Below are 23,272 nucleotides of genomic sequence, written 5' to 3'. Positions count from 1 at the left end.
GCAGTTTGTCAGACATCTCTTCAACTTAACCGGAGTTATGTAATGCACAAAAACAAAAGGGAAAAAAAAAAATCCACTGGGGAAAACATCTAAAAAATGTAAGCAAACCTATAATTCCGAATGGAGTAAAAATATTCAGAGAAATCTTTGAGTTGGAAACATCGGCATGGGTTGAGGAAAACAAAAGCTGCAGTCACATTGTTTTCTGGCGCGCCGTGTATTTTGTCATCTCTAAAAACCTGTTTCATGCTGGTGTTAAAGACATGTTGAGAATTAAGTCCTTTTTGAAGTATGTGTTTATGAATATTCTGTGTAGCTCAAATCTAGGTGAAGAAAATCTGCAGCTGCGGACTTGATTTAAATCAGAGAGTGCGTTATAACGCCTGTAGCAGCTGCCTTTCAAGCTTTTGGTAAGCTGAGGTGAATGCATCACGGTCAGTGCAAACGGCGCATGTGCACAGTGTAGCATGAAATAGAAGAAGGTCTCGTTGTTGCAGCAACATTTGAATAGTACTTCAACTTTAAAGCAATTGAATATATTTTCTTGTGTCAATCAGGCTGTTAAATATTTCTATCATGTCCAAACTAGCCTAGGTAGCCTAGCTTAGTTAGTAAACAAATTATTTAAGTTAGACTGTAAGACGGAGATGTATGTAGGAAGACAAGGCTGATGTCTTATTTACCTAATTTACTGTATATTTCCGACGTACAAGATTGTTAATGTCAGGGACCTAAACCTCCATTTCTTGTCCATAATGAAATGTGACAAAATCTACAAAACCTTCCAAAATCCAGTGAATAATTAATTGTGACAAATATATGTGTATCAAGTGGAATCTGAATCTTATTATATCTATTTTTTTAAACAAACAGAAAATATGTTCATATACTTTAGCAACGCATGTAATTTCTAGTCCAAACCCAAAATGATTCAGCTATCTGCAGCTTTCACTCAGCAAATGTGAATGTTTATCCAAGTGATCCAACAAAGATTTGGAGGGGCTGACTGGTAGTTTACAGAACATCTTGTTTCTTTGGCAAACATTCCCTACGTTCTGCTTGCACAGCAGTTCAGTGTTTCACTTTGGTTTAGTTTTACTTCAGCACACAAAGAATTAGGTCACACTGTCATTCCTAAAAATATTACCAAAACGTATTACATCAATTATCCCCCCCCAGTCCCCCCCGCTAACAGTTTTCTTTCAAATTAGAGCCAGCATAAAATGTATTCACTTTATAAAAAGATTAACGTTTCAAAACAATCCTCCCTGTTCGGCATCAATGCTATCTTCACGCAAATCTGTTTTGGATCATGGCTCTGCAGTTTTATCAAGGAAAGAAATCTTCCATAACTCTGGAATTTCACACTGAATGGGTTTTCTCATTCAGCAAGTCAAGGTACATCTGTTACAGCTGAACGGTTTGTAAACAGCCCAGTGAGGGCTTCTGTGCATGCAGACTGCTATGCATGTTTCCTTCTGTGCACCGTGCACACGAGAGTGTACATTACCCTCCATACACCGACCCAAACTGTTGAGAAAGAGATAAAACAAAAAAGGTGATGCCCAGCTCTATCCAAGAACTCAAATCTTTAAGTCTCAACTAAACAAAATGCTTTGTGTCTATAAACTATAAGGGGCATTGAACTCTTTGGCACTATGGCGGCATCGTTTCTGACAGAAATGGAGAGCAGGTGAAATGGAATGAAAGAGATTTTGTTGCAGAACTTTCCATAAAATGCAAGAGAGGAAGTTCGGAGAAATGTTTCTCTCGGGCACAAGATATGAGACCGTACATTCCCGCAGGGAAATTTTGTAGCAATAAAAGATTCACAGAGAAATCCGCTGCCGCCGACTAAATTTTCAGCTTCAACAGCCTCAACAACTCAAAAGAATTTTCCGATCGGTGAACACATCACACTGAATGTCGCCAGGTCACAGTGGCAACACGACTCTCTAGTGCGGACGCCGTTACCGAGTGAAGACTTGAGAAGCTCAGCTGCATTATGTGTTCATAAAGTGTTCAAAATAAAGTTAGGGGGAAAGCAGGGATATGTAAGAATTGAAAAGGTATTTTCCATCGAATCTGAAGATATGTGCAGGTCATTAAGGTTGTGAGGGAGTTGGGAGAAAACGGGGCTTTCAGAAGTTGAGCAGCGCACAGTAAGACTGAGCTGCTTGATGCTTTCCAACTTTCACCCTCTGTATTTGACAGAAAATTCAGGATATGGAAATGTTGGCAGAGTTTTGGATTCAGATATAAGGTATGGACTTCATTCTGTTGAATTTACGTAGTTTTTTTTTTTTAGTTTTTTTTATAATACTCGCCATTGTAACCATCTTAATGCTAACAATCAAACTTTAAAAAAGCCCAGAACAGAAATCTGGTACAGCAGTTTGATTGGTGCACCATCAATACTAATCCATCCAAAAATGTGTATGAGCTTTGTTGCTTATGTTTTTTTGTTGATATTGACATCGTATTTATCAATATATTTGCAGCAGTAATGAATGAATGGAAAACAACAAGCTAATCAAGTGAGCAACACCGACTAGCAAACAAAATGTTGTTATCACAATGGCTGTAAATTATTTTCAAGAATCCTAAGAGAGATTGCTTGTGATCAAGCAAGCTTCTCTTCTTTGGAGAAGAGTGTTTTTGTATTTATAGGTCTGTACTTTTTGATTCTACCAAAGACCACGTATTGTTTTCTGCATTCAAAACATTTGGAAACCTGTTTGTGTTTACTCCAGCTGAAAGACATCCTGCAGCTTTTTAATGACGCAAGTACAAAAACAAAATTATAACTATAAATACACAATGAATGAACACGAAGGGTGATCATATGTCTAGATATTAGATGTTATTTATACCCTCTTAGACAAAGGCCTACAAAATTAAATAAAAAATGTTTACTTCTGTGGAACAGCAAATGAAACTTCACTCTTCCACAAATATTCGTATGCCCAATCAAGGATACACATTCACATCCAAATGCAGCCTCCAGCAGTTCCTGGGTTTACCGCTCTTTAAGGTCTGGGCATTAACACCAAACTCTCTATCTCATTAAGGCCGAACTTGCTAACCTTTTGCTCTTGGTTGGTTCAGAGGGTAAAGTATAAACCTTGACCCAGGATGAGGAGGCTAACAACATCCAGAATAGGCTAATAGCACCACTTTTCTAATCCAAAGGCATGCCTTTTCTACAAACTTTTAATGTTCCTTACTCTGTATCCTGGTGCTTATGAATGATCAACAGGCTGACTAAAAATAATAATAATTCACTCCACATCTCGTGGTTTCTTCAGTTTCTAAAGGTAGGCTGATTTTTTAACCAGATTGACGGTTGGTTTCATTTAGCTGCTGGTTTCAAGAACTTTCTACATTTGCTCATTTAGCTTTTCCCCCAGTTCTGCAATTGTGGGGAAGACTTTGGTGTAAGGTCCTCATGGTGTTCCGTTTATGTTCATCTGTGTTATATAAGGTAGACTTAACCACAGCTCAGTGAGAGGATGGCTCAACTCAGGAGAATCAGATCTGCAGGTCAAAACCCAGCAGTGCACCTGCATCTGACGGCTAAAACCCAGTCTTTTAAGGACAGCCAAGTAAAAGCTTCAGCATGGGTCTTCCCACGGCTTTAAGATGGAGCTGCATAAATGCACATGCTCCGTGGCTGAAGTTACTCACGACTGCATTGGTGTCTGCTGCTTGAGTGAGTGAAATAAGTGTGGAAAAAAAGAAAAACATACACAATTCACGTCCTTCATGTGAATTTTCTCTTGTTTAAGCTTTTGTAAGTTATCCAGTAAGGTAGGTTCTGGAACGTTTAAAGTCTGGCTTTGCATATTACCTGGAGTCATGTATAATTTGACCAAAATCACTCAGTAGTTCATCAAACAACCACTAACAGAACTGGTGGACTTATTCGAGAAGATTAGAACTAATACACAGGAAATTGGTATTTACCTGGTAATTTGGATGATGCAGGAAGTAATCCGGACATCCAGCCACAGCCATGGTTTCAGAGACCTCTCAACGATTTTTTATGGCTGGTGAACAGGGTGTACAAAGCGGAACCTGAGTAGTAAGTTAATAAGAGAAAAAATACATTAGTGAAAAGACATAAAAGCGGAAATGTGTTGCGATGTGGTAAAGTCTGAAGAGAGGAGAGAAAAAAAACAGGAAATCTGGTGGTATTTTTATTTTTATCAGATTTCAGTTCAACGTGAACAATTAAACCAATTTGCAGATATGTGACAATTTCTTACTACTGCTACAACAGCAAACAAAACCCAAATATGGTCGGCAGTTTTAGGACGCCAACGTCCCCGGCCATCTTTGGTCAAAATAACCACAAATTCAACAGTGAGACTTTATTTGAACATCTTAAAGTGGGTAGCCTACTAACCTCCAGGCACTGCTGCTGCTACTAAACAAGCACCTGTAAACACTCAACCAAAAATACCCTGCCGGCATATTTCCAGATCTGAAGTTAGACCCCGGGGAATATTTAGAGCCAAGCGGCCCGGGCTCATAACTGTGATGGGCTTTTATACAGCAGTTCATGACCCTGGGTCTGTATTTAAAAACATGAGCTGCTGTTTCAGAGGCAACTAATATTATCTCATGTTTGCATTAGCGGTCGCTGCTGGGTTGCCCTTGTGGCCTTGCTGTGTTTATACTGAATGTGTGCGTTTCTGCTTGTACACAATGTCCTGCAAGGATAAGTGTTAGCCTCGATTACCTGCAAATTAATCGTAAATGAACGTGCAGTTGCGACGTGTGAAAAACTGTAACTGTAAGCACAGGAGTGGACGCAGTTCACCGCATGTAGATGTGTCGTTGCTGGTGGAGTCTGACCCAGAACCCGGGTTATAAGTACAGTACTAGCTGCTCATTAATAAATGTGAAGGAGAAAATATTAAGTAAAAGAAGTGAGAAAAAAGCACATATTTGTCATGATCAAAAATTGGAATCTCTCATTTTTGTGTAACGGGCCAGCCACGCTGTAAACAGTAAGGCTAAAATAAGTGTGAGAAAGATATTGTAGGTAAAATATCTCCCACTGGTTGAAACTGAATTAAATCACAGTTCAAGTGAAAGACTTAGCAAATCATGCTTGAAATCTGTGTCCTTGCCAAACCAAGAAAAAGGAAACATTATGTCAAATGGCAAAAAAATTTGAGCAAAAAATCGTCTTGCTGAAGCGCTACGAGACAGAGGGCTTACCGGACTTGTTTTAATGCCTCTGAACTGAACTGGTTCCAAAAGGTGTCTTTGCATGTCATGCCTGGGATTTCCCTGAGAACATTCATCAATTAGCTTTTTTCTGCTTCTGGAAGAAAAAAAAAAAGAAAAAAACTATAAAAGGAGCTTGCTAAAGGTTTTGTTGCACACACAACTGCATGCTCTTCTGTTTTTCCGATCAAGTTGAGGGGTATGATTTTGCCAGACACCTAAGACACATTAACTTAAGCAAAGGACACCCAAGAGAAAATGAGTTGCACTCAACTGGCTCTGCTGGATGATGAAAAATTGGAGATCCACCTTTAAGTCCACAATGGGTGTGTCCAAGTTCCACACACTTCAGAGGAAGCTCATATTTCCTCTAAGTCATATTCTGTGGTTTATGACTTTAAGTAAGGATAAAAATATATTCCTATCTCTCCTTCCATTACAACAGATTAGCGCCGCGTCTCTATTAACGAAGAAACATCTATCCGGAGTTGACAGGATCCCTGTAAAGGTCACCAACACACGTGTCAAGTATAAAAGCCACACCGCTTGCTTGGTTTTTAAAATTCATCCTCAACACAGACTTTCAAGATCGCAACTACAGCTTAACCTTTACAACCAAGACATGCAGAGAAGCATTTCTAAACACACGAGGACAGTGAACGAGTTGCCGATCACACACTGACTTTACATTGTAACTCCTCCAATGTTAAAATGGGAATCTTGTTGTAAAAGCTGCATAAATTTCATTAAAGAAATTTCAACGGAAGACACAGCTCTTCTTTTGACTGTAGTGCAGTTATCTACAGCATCCACAATTCAAGCTCTCTGTTGGCATACATGGAAAAAGCATTAAGTAGGCGACAATGTTCAACAAAATTAGTGACAGATCAAAATCTGACGTTAAACCATATTACAAAGTTATTGGAGTTATTTTCAAAAGCTTCTTCAAGCTTCTTTCATACTTCAGTATGCTTATAATGACTTTGCGTCCATTTTAGAAGAAAAACAATCCAGTACCCCTGAAAAGACTGTGCAATGTGAATGAGCGTTCCATGTATGTGGCCTGAGAGGCTGGCAGTTAAGGACAACTCATCATTTGCACATTATTTACAGACAAACAGCTTAAAACAAAAACTTAGCAAATTAATAGTAGCCCATGCCCTCCAAGCAAGCCCTCATTAAGCCAGAAAAACTCTTGTCCCCATCTGTGGAGGGTAGAAATGTGCAACAGATGAGCTTGTCTGGAGTAAGAGGCAGGGACAGACGGATGTTCAACAGACGTGTTCCCTTAAAAGTTGATACTTTTCAGCCCGTGAGAATTCCTGAAATGTAGAAAAGAGCTTAAGCATTCCATGTAACTGCAGGTGAATTTTCAAAGTTCTGATACAAGCCTCAGCAACGCTCCCAGATGAATACACTGATCCAACATGCATGCACCTACGCTAGTGCAGCTGACATAATCAAAGCCATTCCTGTGCAGGGATTAGACTCTCTCTGAGCCCTTTGACTCAATAAATTGCACTTGAACAGTGCTCTGGGGTCTAAGCATCCTTGGCCCTGACAACTCAATTACTGTCATAGAAGAACTTGGAGACTTTCGGGGGGGAGGCAGTGACTGTACTGAGCTGGGAAGTTACAGCATGAGGATTAATTAAAGTAATGTTTGGTCAACCTTGCATAGGGGCTCATGTTAGATGGGGGACTTCAAATGTTCAAATGCAAAGGTGGACTTGAATTATGTGTCCTGTGTAAAAATAAGACTGCCAAAGGCAAGTTTTCCTCTGATTGACCAGATGGTTTGAAAAACTATTTATTAGTACAAAAAGAACCTAGTCAATTTCATGTGTAATACAGATCGTCCTAACTTTTAAATATTTTTTCTAAAGATTCAAAAGGGTCGTTCAAACTGAAGAAATTTTATTATCTTTCTTGTATCGCAGCAGTTGGAAAAATCTTTTTATGCAAATAATGCAAAAGTGCTGGCTTTTTCTAGCCATGTGGCAGTCATCATTTATGTGTACCTCAGAGAACAAGATTACGCGTAATGGATTTTTCTTTCAGAATGTATTAACATGCATGTCTATTTTTATGCTTATTATCCGTTTACTACTGACCACTTTATATGTCTGGAATAAACGTTTGATGAAAATGATGATGACGATAATATTGTCATCCACAAAAATGGATTTTAGGTCATACAGATTATTTTATTAATTCAGCAAAAAGAATTCCCTAATAATCTCAGTGTCTGTTGATTGAGTAAAAGAGACAGAATTGGCTGCTATTGCACACACTTTAGTGAGCGTGACCAGCTCTGTTCTGTATGTAAAAGTCTGACACTGACCTTGCAATCTTACAAAATTAGGAACCTAACGCAATTAAACAAAACAAAAAAGAAACTAGTTTGTGCAAATAAGCAGAGTTTGTGCTTTTTATTGTTTTTGTAGACATGCAGTGTTTCTACAAAAGAGGAAGACAAGGTTGAGTTTACTCAAATATGCATTTGTGAAATCATTGTTACTGTATGTTACAAAAGCAAATTATAAAGTGGGCATTCCATGGCGTTCCAAACAAAGTTCACTTATTGAAAATGAATTCAGCCCCATTAAAGTTCATATGAAAATTTGTTGTTCATGAGCTACAACGGCAATATTATACAGCATTGCATTTGTGTTATTAAGCCATTAGTGGTAAGAGAATTATCTAATTGGGGGATTCCTCTGCTCAAGTTAATTTCATTTACTTGCAATGAATGGCAGCTTTTAGAAATCTAATACAGCATCCACTTATTGAGTCCCTGGTACAGTGAACGTCTTAAGTTTTCTGAGAACTGCAGAATTTGACCTTGGTTCAAGAGCACGGTTATCAACTAAGACAGCAAGATGTTGTGTAACTGATCATTACAAAGAACCCAGGGACACAAGATTAGTTAGTGTAGCAGTAAGTAACGTGCTTACATCTCAAGGATCCAGCTTTAACAATGCAAAGTGATAAACCGTGAAGAGATGCTATGAAGCCTCGGACATTTGCTAAAGAGCTAAAGATTTCTGTTTTCGTAGAGGTGACGCTCCGTTGCTTAGAGACTCACCAGATCCCACAGACACATCTAAAACACGATAAGTAAAAACAATGACGCTAAAATAGTTCTGCTGAAACACCAAAGTGATAAATGGATGCCCACTTAAGTATTACAGTCAAAAAAGTTATACGAGTTGATTTATTAACTTGGTACATTCTCATTACAAGAATATGTAATGAGTAGTTTCAAAAGACCTGCAAAAAGTAGATTTTTTTTTTTAAATTAAAATAATACACTCAACCATAATGGCCTCTATGGATACTCACAGCACCAGACTCCAACGCTAAAGAGAAATTTTAATTTAAAATATATATTCCTCAAAGCTAAGCACAATAAACATCACATGTTGTCTAACTTGGTTTGGAAAGAAGTTAGACAAACCAATGAAATAAAATTCATCTCTGGGTTCTAGAGACATCAGAAGACTGGAATGGACACAGCTTAGGATGAGACGGTTTAGCTCTCCTCAGTCATCGTTGGAACTGTGGAGTAAACAAAAGATATGAACACAGCAAGCTCCAGCCTCATGATACCGCCTTCCAAGAACTGCAAACAGGATGGCTTTGAGAAAGTTAAGAATGGCAGATTATTTGAATGTTTGCGAGGACACCTAAGATACATACACACCCACACAGAAAGGGCATGAAAGCCTCCTTCCCAGCTTCCACGGGGTCAAAAGGTGACATTTGTTGCCCTAGGAGGTCAGGCGGTGTGCTGACATTGTTTGAAGAGATTAAAGTAAGTGTTTTATCTCTCAAGCTAGGTAAGCTTTGAATCTACATGGGGTTGTTTTCTATCTTACACTCAAAAGCTCTTTTGCGATGATAACCCACTTCTGCAGATGGTCAATTTCCAACTACTCCACTATGGTTCAGAATAACTTCCCAGTCGCTCCCTGATGACTTTACACACAGCATTTTTAAATCAAGAAATCTTCACGGCAAATCTGTCAAGAAAAGGCAAGCGGTTATTTAATTAGAAACTGTAGATGAAGGGAATAAGATAAACTGTTGAAACTTTATGACGGTATTGTGGTGTAGCGTAGAGGCTGTCGGTTTCAATTTATTTCAGAACATTCACGCCAAGTTAGTTCATTTCGCAATTAGAAGGTGTCAAGTCCTCAAACAGAGTTTAACGCGCAGTGATTGATTTTTTTTCCCCCTTTGTTTAATTTACCCTAAGATAATGAGGCTCAAAGCACAAGTGTGATCTATGGAGTCCTGCTGCAGCCCTCGGGCATCCCTCGAGACACAGTACAGCTGGAATGGGCTTGACGTCTCTCATCCCATAGTAGTGATGTTGAAGGCCTTGAAAGACACAGTGCTGCACCCGGGGGGACGGGGAGAAGGATCTGCCTCGAGCATGATCATGCAAACCAGAAAGAATAAGAAATGTCTTCATCTGGCACTGATTGCTGACAGTTGCACTACTTGCAACAGAGAGGCCCACACTGATTAAGAGCGGGCTATTTTAATGTATCTTAATTAGGCAGATGGCTTTTTTAGCTGGAGCAGCAGAGCACTAACAGCACTGCCTGCTCCAACTTAATTAAAGTTTTAGCAGCACTGATAACGATAGCAGTTTGTCCTACGGTCTAAATGGACATGTTTCAGGCGAAGAAAGCTTAAACGCAGCCTGAATACTGGAAACAGCCACTTGTCGGCTTGACTTGTTGATCGTTTACCAGTTAGCGAACGTACCATACGTAGCACAAGATCTCCAGTTGAGCCACATTCCCATGTATGTTTTACACCCATGCATTGACCTAAGAGGCTACATATGGTACATGTTTAATCCACAGCTGCATGATTTATCTAAGTGCTGTGCAACCGTGGCAGCTATGCTTGGCAGACGCTTTGTCTGCGCCGTTGATGATCAACTCACATTAGCTACTTTCTGATTAATTCTGCAAACCCCTTTATGACCAGTTTTGGGAACATTTTTAATTAAATTACAGATAGTTAGGTGATTCTCAAATATGGGTTTAAAAAAAAAAAAAAAAGAAAACTTGAGATGTACACTTCAGAAGAAAAGCAATGTACTCCTCCTGAAATAGTGCAACAATGTGAATTCTGCAGCCTCCATCGCAAGGCAGACGACTATACGCCATGGGGCGATAGAAAACGAAACATATACTTTACAGAACTTGTTCTGCAAAATGCTCATTATGACCTCACTTTCAGACACACATGGATACGTCAAGCCGTTTGACAGCCACTGAAGGAGTAAGCCAAAGAAGTAAGGTGTTTAAAAACGAACTTAGAGGATATGAAAAGGATTATAAGGCTATTAGACAAGAAATCATATCTGAAAGTCAGAAAAGAGCCTGAAATCTGGTGCCATTATCATGCCAAAAATCAGTGAGTTTATGCTGTTAGCCAATGAAGAAGTTTATTTTCTTATTCTGCTCTAATACATTTCACTATATGAAGAGAAAGTCAAATCATGTATGTAAAATAGTAAATCACTGAGAAAATCCCATATCAGCAGGCTGAAAATCTAGAAATAAAAATCTCCCTGGTGCATTTCCACATATATGAAGAGGGTTTATCAATAATTTATACCAACAAGAAGAGCTCATATGTCAATGTATGATACAAAAGAGTTTCACTTGCACAGTAGTCCCCAGAGTAATCCTTTGATCCTGTAGCATTTAACGTCTTCTGTTTCACTGCTTTGATTTTCACTGCCCTCACATCCAGGCTGCTGTTATTTTAAAGAACAGCTTTGGTACAGTGCACTCGTTAGATGTAGGAAATAAACACGATTTACAAGTAAACTTGTGGAAGTATATCGAAGAGCAACATAGGGGTTGTACTAAAAATTCAAACATGAAAACAAAAACCGTCGTCCTGAAAAGACCGAACAGATCAGACGAGGGTGACGCCCCCTCTCACTTACCACACCCACCAAACTGAGCTCCCACATGTTGGCTCCCATTGCAAAACACAACCAGCTCTACCCCTCCCCTAAATACATTCACCCGACCATAGCCCAGGACCCCCACCACACCCCCCTCCGGTCTCACTCCTCCCCTCGTCTTGTACACTTTGTTCCACAACATAAACAGCGTGTTCATTGAAGAAGCGGAACAGCTCCAGTTCAGTGTGCGTAGTGGAGAAGGGAGTAAAATCGATGCACTAAGTGCAAACTAAACCCAGGAGGAGCTGGGGAGGGGCTCCAATTATTAGTAATCAAAATAATTTAAAGAAGCATGTTTTACACGTTAATGGAGGGAGTCATGGACAAAGAGCTCCATCCACTTGTCTACTACATGATCCTCCAGTCACTTTAGAGCCCTGCGACTCTTTTGCATAAGTACCTCCAAGTTTTATTGATTTTTTTAATAATATACTTTTTCAATGGTTCAGCGAGGGAACATTTCATTTAGCCCCTAAAAATACAGGAAATTCATTTGTAAATTATGAGATTTACAAAACCGTCAACCCGTTTCTTCAGCAACCCAGTTCTCCGTTATGGAAGGAGAGAGTTTAACAGAGCATCCTTGTGTTCTGCTTCAATCAGCAGATTAGACGGCAGTCACTCTTCGCTGGACGTGCTTGTTGCACATGTTGATTAGTCATTAATTGGCAGCTTTCATTATTTGGGAGCAGCAGCGTAAAGTGGGGCTATAAGAGAGGGCCTGATGTCATGCCGGGGGAGGTTTGAATAGCGCCACTCTGGGAGAAAAACCTTTTGGAAATCCGGACAGTGCCTAATTGGATGAGGATGTCATTCGGCCGCCTGGGAGAACCGCGAGTTATGCAATAGCACAGATGAATGAACGAGGGTTGGAAGCAGCAATGCTCGTAAAGTTGGCCGCCGTGTTGGTCTGTCTGGTGCTATAGTGGCAACATGACTGCAACTAAATGATGAAGTACCCCCCACCCTCCAACGGCCAATGGTAAATAAGAGCTAATAAAGCCATAACTGCATCTGTGCAAGTGTCACGGCTACACCACAACAGACTGTCAAACCCAAATAAAGTTGACCTTGATTTACTTAAATGAAACACGCCTCCAATCTAGGTGTCCAGTTAGAGGAAAGTGGGGAAGAGGATATATTTAAGTTACTCAGGAATGCAAACAAGTTTAGAAAAAAAAACAAAACATATCAGCAAGGACTTAGTATAAGTCTCATTTAAATGTACTACTGTGTAGCTCATTAAAAACCTCAAGAGCCAGTTCCCTTGGAATAATTATTAAAAATGAAAAGAAACTCATAAACTCATTACTTAGACTGTAGACCGTCAAATATGCAAAGCCTAAAACCATACAAGAATGAAACCCTTTTTTTTTCAGTATCATTTGAACTTATGTTGACTGGCTTTACAAGTAGGACAGCTTGTCCGATGGGTGAACTCTCTGCTATGTAGAAAAATCTCAAAGTTAACCACTTTCTGTGCCACTCAGGCGGTCAAAAATACATTTAGAGGGAGAACAGAGATTAGAAAAGCTATTTACCAGAAAACATGTTTTCTACGTATTGAGACAGATCATCCATTTTCAAGAGAGCAAGGCTTTCAGCACATAGCAAGCAGGCAGATCAAAGTCAATGGAAGTTGTTCCGTTTCATCCTATTGAGCCTCTGCAGTGAACAATGTTGATATTGGACGCATTAGCAGGCTTCTCTGAAATATCAAAGTTAAGGTAGATAGATGATGCCTTATAGTTCTTCAAGAGAGATTGAAATCGGCTAAAATATAAATTGGCAGGTCTAAGGTTTACAAAATATAGAGATCAAAAATTAGGCACTATGTTAGGATTGGTGCACCCTAAGTTTAACAAAAGAAATCTTCTTTTATCTTTTGGCATATTCCATAAGGGCTCTGATCAAGAGAGAAAAAAAAAACAGGATAAAATGGAGAAACTACACCAAGCGATGGGGTAAACAGATGAATAATTGGGTGAAAGTAAACCGATAAAGAGAGGTGTCGAGTTCAGCACTATACATACACGAAGAATCGTTTTGTCATCACGTTGCATCAACATTAACATTACCTGTAGCCACCTGAGCCCACTGTACCTCAGGTGTTCAGTTACCCACCGAATAAAGGCAACATTCTTAACTCTCACTCAGGCACTCAGCCATATTTGGACCAGAACCAGACATTGAGAAACTTAATCCACTGTACTTAGACAAGTAAGCATTGCATCACTTTAGGTCAAAAGTGGAAAGTGGTGAGAATCTGGTTTGCACAGGTCCATATTTACAGGGTGGAAGAAGAGGAGGGACTAGGGTACACCACAAGGTTTTTCATTCTGGCAAAGATTTAATCTGTTAGAAACAGACTATCACTAAACACGCTCATTTAATAGTTACACCAACTGCGAAACAAACACGCACAAAACAGAAACAGTCTCAGGCTGCAACACCTTGTGGAATATGAACGTGTGCTAAAGTAAGCCTGCTTATGCAACAGCGTCAATACTTAAACTTGAAAACAAATAATTAAATAAAAAACAGTTCCCAACATGCCCAGATTATTTTTTTGCCAACACTGACAGCCATGCAAAGCATTCTGGTACGTAAGGTGTCATTGCTTCACATTTAAATCCAGTCAGATCCAATGACATGAACTGTGCTGTGGATTGGGTTAATGGTGTCATGACATCAGTGAGGGAGTATTAACAGCATATAAGCCCAGCCTGACCAGTGCTGAATGACCGCTGGCTGACGCAAGACCTGATGGAATGCTGCTTGCAGCATGACCAGAAGCTCATATGCTCCAAGTAGAAGCTAAAAGGAGCTTCTAAACGTTTGGATACTCGGGACTTTGCACACACTGTACAGGCAGAAGACAGCGTCTGAGTCCAAAACCAAGTGTTTGACTGTCTGAAACGAAGGCAATCCGAGTAAAGGTTATTGTATAATTACTTGGAAGTGCAGCACTCATCAGCCTTCTGGCAGCCAACAATCGCGCAAAGTTCCTGCCCCATCATGCCTTTGCTTAACATGGACTTGAAATAGCAGAATGGTGAAAGAAATCACGGCTCCACTGGTTGGTTGCCATGCACACAGTGATATGACCACAAAACACAATTTCAAGAAAACAGAAAACAATTAATCTCCAAGAGAAGACAGCCACAGCAAGTGTTTGACTCTGGTTAGTAGCAGTTGACACACTATTAGCCTATTTACCTATAGCCTATACACATATCAAAGGATTATACTGAATGTTTTACATCTGTGCTGACTGCAGTTGGCCTATACTTATTTTAGAATCCCAGCCTTACAATTTAGACTATTTGCAAAGAGGTAAAATAGTATAAGTAGTTTAGTTTTCAATTGTGAAGAATAGGAAACCATGAGAATAACCTAATGGCTAAAGGCAAGTACTGCATGCCAGGTAGTCAACACTCTGAAGAGGCTGCAGTGGCGTCAAGGTGTTTAGGTCGTCCATCGCTGCTTACAATTAAGATGCTTTCGTTATTTTAAAGTTGAGGTTCTCAAAAAGTTGCATAAATCATTGTAGTTAATCATAGTCAGATCCATCCAGGACACAATACCAGTCCATCGGAGGGCATAACCTATTACCGTATATTCCGCACTATAAGGCACACCGGATTATAAGGCACACTTTCAATAAATGGCCTATTTTAAAACTTTTTTCATATATAAGGCGCACCGCATTATAAGGCGCATAGAATAGACACTACAGTAGAGGCTGGAGTCACGTTATGCATCCACTAGATGGAGCTGCATTAAACAGAATGTCAACAAAACAGTCCGACTCTGGTCGGTGAGGAGAGCCTTCTGCGACTGGGCCGGGGCGTGGCCGGACGATGGTCACCCATAGCGCTTCTTCTATGGGCGAAAATGAAGTCGGCGGCTGCTTACCGTAGTTGCTAGACCTCTTGTGGCTCATTATTGGTCCATATGCAAGGCGCACCGGATTATAAGGGGCACTATCGGCTTTTGAGGAAATTGAAGGTTTTTAGGTGCGCTTTATAGTGCGGAAAATACGGTAATTAAATAAGCTACTCGCTTCATAATCCATCAAAATTTGGTTAAAATAATTCTGAATGTTTGTTATTCTTTCATATCTTGCATGCTAAGGTTTTCAAACATATTTCCCAAACTTCAGTGGACTGAGAAGGTACATAAACAATGAATGTTTTCAGTTATTAATATGTACCCTGAGTAATGGCTATGGGGAAAAAAGCATAATTAAAATAACCACAAAACCTTTGAAGCTCTAGCTCGAGTTTTAAACCACTACTTTCCTAACGTCTAGGCACGATAAGCACACAGGTAAACAAGAAAAAATAAATAAATTGAAAACTGAACTTGAGTTTATTTATTCATTCAGGAATGTGTAAAATAATAAAACAGATTATATGAGCTGTACGAGATTTAGTGTTAGTTTTAATCAGTGGTCTTTGTGGCAGGTAAAACCATAAGAATGTGGTGCTTTTGAAATATAAGACTGAATGAGCTTAGAGCTTAAAACAAGGCACAAGCAGGAGATTGATCTATAAGGTATTCACAAGCGGTGTTACAAATAGTAAAACATGAATAATTATGGGAGTTTTCCCTCATTAAGTAACTTTAAAGATTTTAATTTATTTTTTTTACCCGCATTTAAATCTACCAACTATGTAGTGTTGCATTAATGTGTGTAATGCAACACACAATACTGCTATGCAGCGTAATGCAACACTACATAGTACTACATAGTATGTACTACCGCTATGCTCTCTTAGTGTGAGTACTTTGGGGTGTTTAGGAAGGGGTATTTGCTTGCTGTTATCAGTTTCTGCTACTAGGCGTCTCCACATCCTACACAGTGGACTTATCTTTAATCTTTTCCTTCCCTCTTCTGGTTTCATTTGTTACTGGACTGTAATTTGGACCAGTGACTGCATCAATGCTAATATTTCAATGCTGAGATTTGCCGCAATACGCTTTTAAAACAGACCAAATAAAAGGGAAGTGTGCAAGTTGAAGCGTGAAGTGGCAATGCGATTTCAGCCGTACGTGTTAACATACAGTATCAAGTAATGTTTCCAAAAGTTTTTTTGTACCAGAAAAAAAACAAAAAAAAAAACATATTTTGTTATGTCACAAAAAATGAAAAGAAAAGTGACTTGCTATCAGTTAGCGATGTTTGATTGGTTGAAGGATGAGCTCAGATATCTGTAACATTTTACCCATATGTTGACATTTCCACATTCCATTAGTAAAATGTTATGGAAGGAAAAATCAAGAGTTTCTTACAATCTTTGATGATGAATTCCAATGTGACTGCCTTGAAATAAAATAGTAATAGTTGCAGTAACACTGACACTAAATAAGCTCATGTTTATCCATGTATACATAAATTGCCACACTGCGATCCTTAGGACACAAAAAAGAGGCCCTTTTGAAATCGTCCTTATAAAACTTTCAGTCATGGTCAGAAGTGCAATATCAGTGTGTGCAGTTGCATAGATCCAAAGGACTGCCTGGATATATTTTGTAGGAAAATATATTTCAATTGTCAGGCCTTCATGCTCTGCATATCAGTAATATGTCACGTCAGTTGGATGGAGTCTAAACTGGCCTCATTCCCCACATGTGATATATGTTCAGTAGCAGGGAGGATAAATCTCACAGTCATAAAACAAAGAAAAGTGATGCAGTTAGTCTCCTGATAATGTGCGTCCCTGTTTCAGTTTTCACCATACAGAGCAAATGTTCAGGAGTTTTCAAAAATTTTACATCTAAGGTTTATTTAGCTTTTTTGTGTTTGGTTGTTTTCTCCGTGTGTGTGTGTGTGCGTGTGCGTGTGCGTGCGTGTGTGTGTGTGTGTGTGTGTGTGTGTGTGCGCGCGCGCAAATGTGAGAAGGGGGCAAGATGAGACGTTAAAGGGGGATTAAATTGAAATTTTACATTAGTTGCACCTATGGCGATAAATAATAAGAGATAACATTTTGAAAAGGCAAATCAGATCTCCCATAATGCATTCTGAAAAGGAGTCAGAATGCATTATCAACTGCATAAATTTGCAGATGGGTAACAGACCACTAGGCTAGCTTAAAAAAGGGACATGTAAAATTTGAAGAAATAACCAATTAAAATTCTAATTCACCTCAGATTACACAATCTGGTCAGATTTAATCCAGTTGCTTCAACAACCCAGCAGCTGCAAGATCTGCAGGGGGGCAGGGGGGGGATTAAAAAAAATCAAACAAACACAAAATGTCCACGAACCCAAGACTATAAATCTCCTGGAGATAAGAGAAATCTCCAAAATGCAGTTACTTCAAGAGATCCTTACACAGTTCGGATCAGACCACCTGGAACCATCCCAGGGACCTCATGGGGATCCCCGGAGTTCACTGCAGTGAAACCACTGGAGTGTCTCTGGGAAAACACATCTCCCCCCCCCTCCCAAAGCTTAAAGTAAATGCTACCCAAAGGAAAACCAGCGATAAAGCGAGACTAGTGGAACTCCTTCAGAACTGAGGTGTGGGACCGGGGAGCGTCGAGGGGTGGGGTGAGGTGAGGTGAGGTGGGGGTGCTGGTGCAGCGTGGCTATCCACAGAATCCCGCTGGACGGGTCACTGTGTTCTGAACTGTAAACAAGGATCAAAACCCTGCTCCCCCTGGAACACCGGGATCAGAGTCGGAAGTTGATTGGGAAGCGCGCATGAGACTCGGCAGTTCGTCGGCATGTTTCGAGACACCGGAACAGGCTGAAGTGTCTCCAGTGGAAGATTCCCACTGGTGGGACTGCAACGGTCCACTCCGATGAATCAACTTGGCTAAAAGTCCAATGACCGCTTGGTGGCTGATGTCAGAGAGAGGGAGCGGGGCTCTCGCTGAGCGGTTACGCAAAGTGCGCACATGTGTTCCCAAACAGCACGTGTCATCATATCGGCACATTAAACTTTTGCTCAGTGTACTAAGGCACCCACTTTCGTTTTTGTCCTGCATCCACTTACACACAGACACACGCAAACCAGTACGGAACATAATACATGTTTTATCCGGCAACGTGCGCTCACCTTAAAGCCAGATCAGATCAGGACGGCTCCGATCCTCGTGGGACAAAAACGTCCAGGCAGGGTGAAGATGAATCTACGGAGCTCGATCAGGCCACGTTGGTCAACATACCCAGACTGGACAGATAGACAGAAGCAGCGGGAGGAGGAGAAGAGGGGTAGGAGGAGGAGGGAGAGAAGGAGGTAGGAGGAGAAAGGAAAGAAAACAGTGGTAGCAAAGACTGCGGGGCAGCTCATCTCCTGCAGCTGAGGGAGGAGGACACACGCACGTACACGCGCCCAAACATACAGGAGCGCAAAACAAGCTCCTCCCACTTATGCATAGGCCGCTCCCACATGAAAATGGTTCAATAATGAGGCGGCTGGGTCTTGCAAGAAGAAGAGTGCTTCCCTGTGTCTGCTAAAGAAAAGTGTCCACGCAGCCCGACACGGACACGTCCGTCTTCCAGGTTTGATAAGAAGGATGATGACGTCGGGGCATTATAGTATGCAGAGTTGGACTTCTGCCACACACAGTGTTTTCACATTTCTTCATTCGCGTGTTTGTTTACCGCAAGCAAGACTTGAACATACGTTTGTCAACAAAGGCCTTGTTTCTTTCCTCTCTTCTGTAGAGACCACGTTTGTGGAGTGCCTCTCTGCAGCTTCTCTCGTTATGATCATGATTGTTATGACTTTTCCTTTCAGAAATGTGTTTTCGATTTTAAAAAAACACAACTATAAAAATAACTTGCAACATTTTACATCTACTTTACCATTACAACTTTTGTTGGTCTTTCATTATAGCCCTCATAATACTCACTCGTATATTAAAAACAGGCCATTTCTTACCCATACAGTCCAGTCTTAGTGACATAGATTCAGTAACATACAGTCCAATTCTGTTGTAATTATAGTACAGTCTGATTATGCCATGCAAATTATATTTGTATGGCTTTATAATGCAATTATAAAGTCAGTTGCATTGAGTACCTGAATTTGTACCACTCCCTCTGAACATACTGACCATGAGCAGCTATTTTTGAAGATCATCAAGGTGGAAAACATTTGGGTTCCTGTTTCTGTAGGAACCTGATGTGTCTCATTCAAACAAAAACTAAACTAAAAAACAAAATAAATAAAATTAAACAGCTGAATCTGTTAATGATGATGAAACTTTCATTCTTTTGCCTCTTAGTTTTTTACTCAACAAAACTTAGAAACCAATAAAATGTTTTCTAGATTTGGAAAAGCTACAATTTTGCCATTTATTGTTTCTTCTCTGCCACTAATCTGTGCTTTTGTTTGATGCCTTGTGTCACTTTTAAAACAGTGCATGTACATAAGGTAAAAACTGCAATTAAAGAACCATGTTGTGTATCTTTTGTATTATTTTCAAATGAGTGATTATTTATGACTAGATCATAAATGATCTCATGCAGACTTTAAGCACCGGAGCAGAGCACAGCGCTCTATGATACTCCAGAAGCTCAGGGCGAGGGACAACCCTCCAGTTTTTATGAAAGTCTTGTTCTGACGAGCACAATCTGCAGTGAAAACACATTTTGCCACAAGGTGTGTAAATTGCACAACAGGGGGTCAAATCTCATCACACCAGTTCACGCTCACAACTGTTGTCTTTGTATACCTGCGAGCGTTGCCGAGTTGCACAAGACCGTGGAGTTTTTATCGTACAATTTGAGATCAACATCAGAGCTGCTCAGCTGGCTTGTTTTTGTGTGATAAAGTTCATGAGCCACTTTTTAAATACGTGGAGCAAAGTCCACACATTGAAACCTTACTGAATTAAACAGAACGGAAATTTATCTCCGAAGCAAAACGTAACAGTTTGTCACATTCAACCCGCAAAATTACCGTATTTTATTCTGACTTTATGTGATCAGCCAACACAAAGTGGTTATAAAGCAAACCACTCATGCCTTAGCAAAACTGGGAGTTTAACACTAAAAGGCAGTTGCACGCAAATGACTGCAACACTTTTCACTTGTATTTTTTTAAAGTCAAAAATGTATCAAACGTGTGGATATTTTTGTTGATCTATTGCAGAAAATTTTAATAAGATACACTAAAGGTGGCATGGTGATACTGTTGAAAAGTTTAAAGGGCTTTGCAAAGGATAGATGGATGGATGCTGAAGACTTCTACTGCTGGCTGAGAGAACATGAGGAGTAACAGCATTGGCTTCATTTTTTTTTTAATGCTTGGTAGAATATTTCAGATTTGAAATTTGAGTGCACAAGTACACAGCGGTAAGCTGTTAGGATCAAAACGAGAAGGCTCCTGCTGTGCACAGGCTGTCCAGGGGTTTGGTGCAGTTCAATGTTGTTGAATTCAGATGTTTACAGATTCTGTATAAAAAGACAAAGTAGTGCTTTTATCCTTAATGTCCGACATTAAATGAGACCAAACGTGTCCTATGTAGGTCAGAATTAAAAGATTTATGTCTGACAAAAGCTAAAGCAACTTCAGGAAAATGTTTTAATTACTTCTAAATATTCTTTAAATTCTGAAGTTTGAATAGACTTCCTTGCTATTTGTAATGACACTGGTAGCATTGCCTCTCTCAAAAAAGTAATTCTGTGACTAATTTGGCAGTGTGCTGTAGGTCATTGGTCATTTGGAAGACTTATTTGTGCCTAAGCTTTCACTTCATGAGTGACGTCAAAAAGTTGTTTCAATATTTGCAGTGCACCAGTCAGTCCTGAAGCAAACAACATTATGCAGTCACCCCCATACTTCACATGTGGGAAGTTTGCAAATTTCAGTAAAAGATTCCTCTCAAGCCGTGTCAAAAAAGGTCTTTCCTGGAAAAACGCAGTGTATGTAAAATTCAGATCCATAATCTCAACTTGGTTAAATGCTTATTAAAATCAGAATCAAACCTTTATAATTAATTACAGACATACCTGAAGAGACATAAGCAACATTGCAAGCAAGCACCATTGTTAAAACGTATTAATCTTTTGTGGAATCTGAAAACAGAATCTGATCTGTGTGTTTCATTCTGCAACTAATGGGCATATTTTGTGTCCCTTCTTTGCATCGGGGGTGAAACGTAGAGCGAAACGGTGACTAACATTTCAGGAATCAGGAAGTTCACGGTCCTTTCTTTAAAAGTAATTTTGTATGACCGCACAATGATGAGTCAGGACCATGAGCTGCTGCTCGGAATAACAGCTCCTCTGTGGTGTGCCCGAGAAGTTGTATTTCATAAGAACAGCAGGATGACCACAGCCTTTGGACAACCTCAATGCTGAAAGAGGCTCCAACACACAAATACATCAAATACACTTCATGCTCTAAATACAACAGCCTTATACAATCGAAAACCGTTCACAAAGCACTCTTCTTTTTCTTGATTAAAAAATTATTTATTGAATCAAAAATGTAGGTAAACAAAAATAACTGTGCAACTCCCAACAAGGAAAAATGATAATAGCTTATAAAAGACTCAATCTATTAGTATCATAAATCAAATCTATGAAACTATCTTAAATTTTCACACACAAAAAAAGAAGAAAATACACAATTGTGCATTAGACTTAAGTCTGTATACAATCTAAAAGTATGGAAACTGTAGTTGAACAAATCTCTACGAAACGGTCAACTGAACTCCGTTTAGTCAAAAATTACCTTTAAATATACAGCAGCAATTAACTGTACCTGAATCTATCTTCATTCTAAAGGCGATTAGGTTTGAATCTACTTCAACAGCTGTGCAATGACTTATCAGGTTCATTACAAATCCTGGATTCCCCTTAATATCACTAGGATGGGTGCAGAAAAAAACAACACCAAAACAATAAGCTTAAATTGAGGCAAATATAAGTTTACCTACAGCTTTACTTAATGATCTAGATGAAAAGATGAATCATTATTAGTGGCCTTCTAAATACAACACAAAACAGTTCTTTGAAACTGTTCAAAACAACAAAAAAGTCTTGAAAAAGCAGCTTGAAAATGAACAAAGTAAATTTCCAGGCACGAGTGAGTTATCTTTAGTGAACTGCACCTCAGATCCTAAAATTGTCGATGGTGGCAACAAGGACCGGATAACAAAAAAAAAAAAAAAAAAACATATACGCAAGCATTGCTTGTCATAGTTTCCTTCATGTGCTTGAAATAATCTTAAAATGCAAAAATATTAAATACTCCAAATCTGGAAACATCATCAGACACTGTTATTGCACTCATTCTACAATTTACGAAGCAGACATTATAGACATAACACTGATTCAGCAGCGGCGTAAGGCATCCATAGCTTACAGCGGTACAAGGTCAACAAAAAGAGGAACAAAAAAACTAAGTAAAAGTCCGGTGTACCATAGCTTTCATTGGCACATTTTGCACAATGTTCTATAAGAATAGATTTGAGTCCAAATGGCAAGGTATAATCAGAAACATCATCATGGTATAACACTGGATACAACCATTTTCCAAAGCGTCGTGCGAGGTTGATCCATCTCATATCGTGGGTGTCATTTTAACTGCAAACATTTTACATTTGACACCTTTCTCAGACTGTTGCAAATGCTACAAACAGGCAAATATTGTTCTCAATAATATCCCCTCTCTCCAGTTCCTCTAAAACTGCATTGATTTTAAGCATAAGGCATCGGATGCTCTACATGTAGTCAAAGTAGGCAGCTTAAAATCGGAAATCTATTTATTTAGCTATTGTAGTGCAAAACCCTTCTCTACGATGTCCAGTGACTCAGTCCAGGCATGTCTTAAAAATAATTTGAATGTTAAAAAGTATCAATCACATTCCAGCTCGAGTCCTTGTTGCTGTGATCTGGAAGTCACCAGCTCAATGCTGAAGGATCGTTGATGAGGTTTTATGAATAGTTCCCAGCCTGCCGTTCACCTGGACAGTCTTTCTGGGGGCGGATACCTATTTGAGGGAAAAATAACATGTCACTTTTGCATCACTCCACTATGAGGAATAATGGATTAGTGCCTAACA

At 39.6% G+C, this 23,272-nt stretch overlaps 2 protein-coding genes across 9 annotated transcripts in view; both read right to left on the bottom strand.

The window, feature by feature from the left end:
• Window positions 1-18,561, bottom strand: part of LOC103133410 (growth factor receptor-bound protein 10-like) — a 70,341-nt gene extending 51,780 nt beyond the window's left edge. Inside the window, exons 1-2 of one of the 2 annotated variants that reach the window (XM_007545222.2) lie at window positions 18,310-18,561; window positions 3,967-4,077 (exon numbers count right to left, since the gene is read on the bottom strand). In XM_007545222.2, the coding sequence (XP_007545284.1) occupies window positions 3,967-4,017 (51 nt within the window). In that variant the 5' untranslated portion in view covers window positions 4,018-4,077; window positions 18,310-18,561. Of the gene's footprint in view, window positions 1-3,966; window positions 4,078-5,229; window positions 5,313-18,309 lie in introns of those variants that run through there. The other variant, XM_016669390.1, reaches the window with a different exon arrangement.
• Window positions 18,562-21,542: 2,981 nt separating this feature from the next.
• The window catches only part of cobl (cordon-bleu WH2 repeat protein), a 53,396-nt gene continuing 51,666 nt past the window's right edge, over window positions 21,543-23,272 (bottom strand). For all 7 annotated transcript variants that reach the window (XM_007544592.2, XM_007543966.2, XM_016669130.1 and 4 more), the window contains one exon: window positions 21,543-23,200. In XM_007544592.2, the coding sequence (XP_007544654.1) occupies window positions 23,117-23,200 (84 nt within the window). In that variant the 3' untranslated portion in view covers window positions 21,543-23,116. The remainder of the gene's footprint in view (window positions 23,201-23,272) is intronic.

Source organism: Poecilia formosa, unplaced genomic scaffold, assembly GCF_000485575.1.
Source record: "Poecilia formosa unplaced genomic scaffold, Poecilia_formosa-5.1.2 Scaffold0, whole genome shotgun sequence".
NCBI lineage: Eukaryota > Metazoa > Chordata > Actinopteri > Cyprinodontiformes > Poeciliidae > Poecilia > Poecilia formosa.
Note: the sequence above shows the minus strand (reverse complement) of the source record. Positions and strands in the feature narration are given on the sequence as shown.